Here is a 2,069-nt window from a genome sequence, read left to right as displayed (position 1 = left end):
TTTTCTATACATAGTGTATAAATACTATATAAAATAAAATAATCCATAGTTTCTATTGTGGATGTATTATATATATGGAGAAGTAACTTAGAATTCTTCAGTATAGCAGAGTGGAGTCATTTCAGAAAGTAAACATTTGCTCTAGAACATTCACAAAAGCGAGAACTTAGACATTAATAAATATAGATATTGTATGTTCATCATTATTGTTATTGATAAAATGTCAATTGGCATTTACCAATGCAAAAATTATTTTTAAAATTACATGATTATTATTAACCTAACTTAGTTAATAACAAAGATATACTACACTGCAGCTATATAATAACCACAAAACATTTAGGAAGTTAAAATAATTAAATCCAATGTTTTAATGGTTAACCAAAGTGCTTCCCACTGTTAACATATCCTATGTTTGATGTTCTTGTAACATGAATTGAAAACTCATTAGTATAAATGCATACCTGTGACTTTTACATTTGTGGTTTTTGGGAGAGTGACAACTTTTAAAACCCAGAGGGGGAAATGTTAATGTGAACACTGTGTGTATAACATGGTAGGTACTCAAAGATAATTTGCTAAATTTCTGTTCAATAAGCCTCTGTAAAAGAAAAAATTGAATAGAGTAACATGTCGTACTTACCATTACAGCTTCTCCCATCTTCTGTTACTTCAAATCCATCCTCGCAGTAACATCTTGTACTATTTCTGACTATTGCACATTTATACTGACAATTCAACTGTTGGCAATTGGGTAATAGTTCTATAAAGGAAAACCAAAAATATTATCTTTAAGTAACTATACACACATATTTTGCACTTAAATTTAAATAGTTAATATTTACTCAGCATATAACGCTAATAATACAGTTTTGATTGGTGTTCTCCAAAGTTTCTCTGATTGGTCAAGAGAACAAACAGTATCTATTCTCTCTAAAATACATCTGTTTGCATTTGTTTGAAGTATTGTTAATAAAATACCAGGTCAATCTGTTCAGTCTTTCACTTTTTAACTTATTACCTATATTCGAAGTCACAAATCTTTTCGAATTCTGGTAAATTAAATTATTTCAAGAGGAAAAATGTCAACTCAGTGGTTGATTTCGCCATTTAGGCCTTTTTATTTGACATGTCAATTGATTTTCTATCTTTCTAGAGCTGTTTTGATTTACCAATCCATGTGTAACCTTCATAACAATCAATGTGAATATATTCCATTTCAATAATTTATCTTTCATTGATGGCAAAATATTAGACAAATAGTGGACATAATATATTTCATTATATCTACACTCTTTGAGAACAAATACATCATCGAAGCAATGCCTCAGAGCAAATTAGGATTCGGTATGATAAATGCATGAAACAGAGATGAAGTGACAGGAGCATATTCATTGCACAAATAACGTCTAACAGGAAAAAGATTAGCTAAACTAAAAAAATTTATAGATAGAACGTGTGACTGATTTTGCTCTCTGAAAATAGGGCTATTAATGGATTGTAACACGCCCCCCCACACACTTTGGGGAGAACAATAAGGATTTTGAAAATTAAAGTAAAATGATTAAAATATGTTGATATTTGCCACATGTTTGGCTGGTGGTTCAGAAAAATTATAAATTGTAATAAAATTTATGAGAAGTCCAATGTGGAAAAGAACAGCTAAAACATACCAAACTGAACATTTGGTATTTTATTAAAAATTTAATTCTGTATAGCATTTTCTTAGCCCAATTACTTATTAACTCTTTTATCTATTTTGTGCATGTTCTCTTCTTAAAACTCCAAATTTCCTTCCTAATAATCACACATACCATAATCTTGCCTCTTCTCTGAGAAAACAGAAGCAATTAAAAGAGATTTTCCACAGAGTTATGCTTTGTATTTATTCATCTCTGCATATTCTTGTCCTTTTTGCTTTTCAAACTTGGTTGAACTCATAATCAAAGCCCTAACTCCAACTCCTGTGCACAAATCCCATCCCCTCTCACCTAGTCAAGGATATCACTTCAGCTATTCTCTACATCCTATCATAATCTTTTTCCTAAAAAAAAATATACATTTATATA

General features: G+C 30.0%; 1 protein-coding gene across 1 annotated transcript in view; it reads right to left on the bottom strand.

The window, feature by feature from the left end:
- The window catches only part of LRP1B (LDL receptor related protein 1B), a 1,708,438-nt gene that overhangs the window by 930,479 nt on the left and 775,890 nt on the right, over positions 1–2,069 (bottom strand). The window contains exon 4 of the mRNA XM_011354519.1: positions 644–763. Within this exon, the coding sequence (XP_011352821.1) occupies positions 644–763 (120 nt within the window). The remainder of the gene's footprint in view (positions 1–643; positions 764–2,069) is intronic.

This window comes from Pteropus vampyrus, unplaced genomic scaffold (genome assembly GCF_000151845.1).
Source record: "Pteropus vampyrus isolate Shadow unplaced genomic scaffold, Pvam_2.0 Scaffold17, whole genome shotgun sequence".
In the NCBI taxonomy this organism is placed as follows: domain Eukaryota; kingdom Metazoa; phylum Chordata; class Mammalia; order Chiroptera; family Pteropodidae; genus Pteropus; species Pteropus vampyrus.
This window is presented reverse-complemented; position numbering and strand designations above follow the sequence as displayed.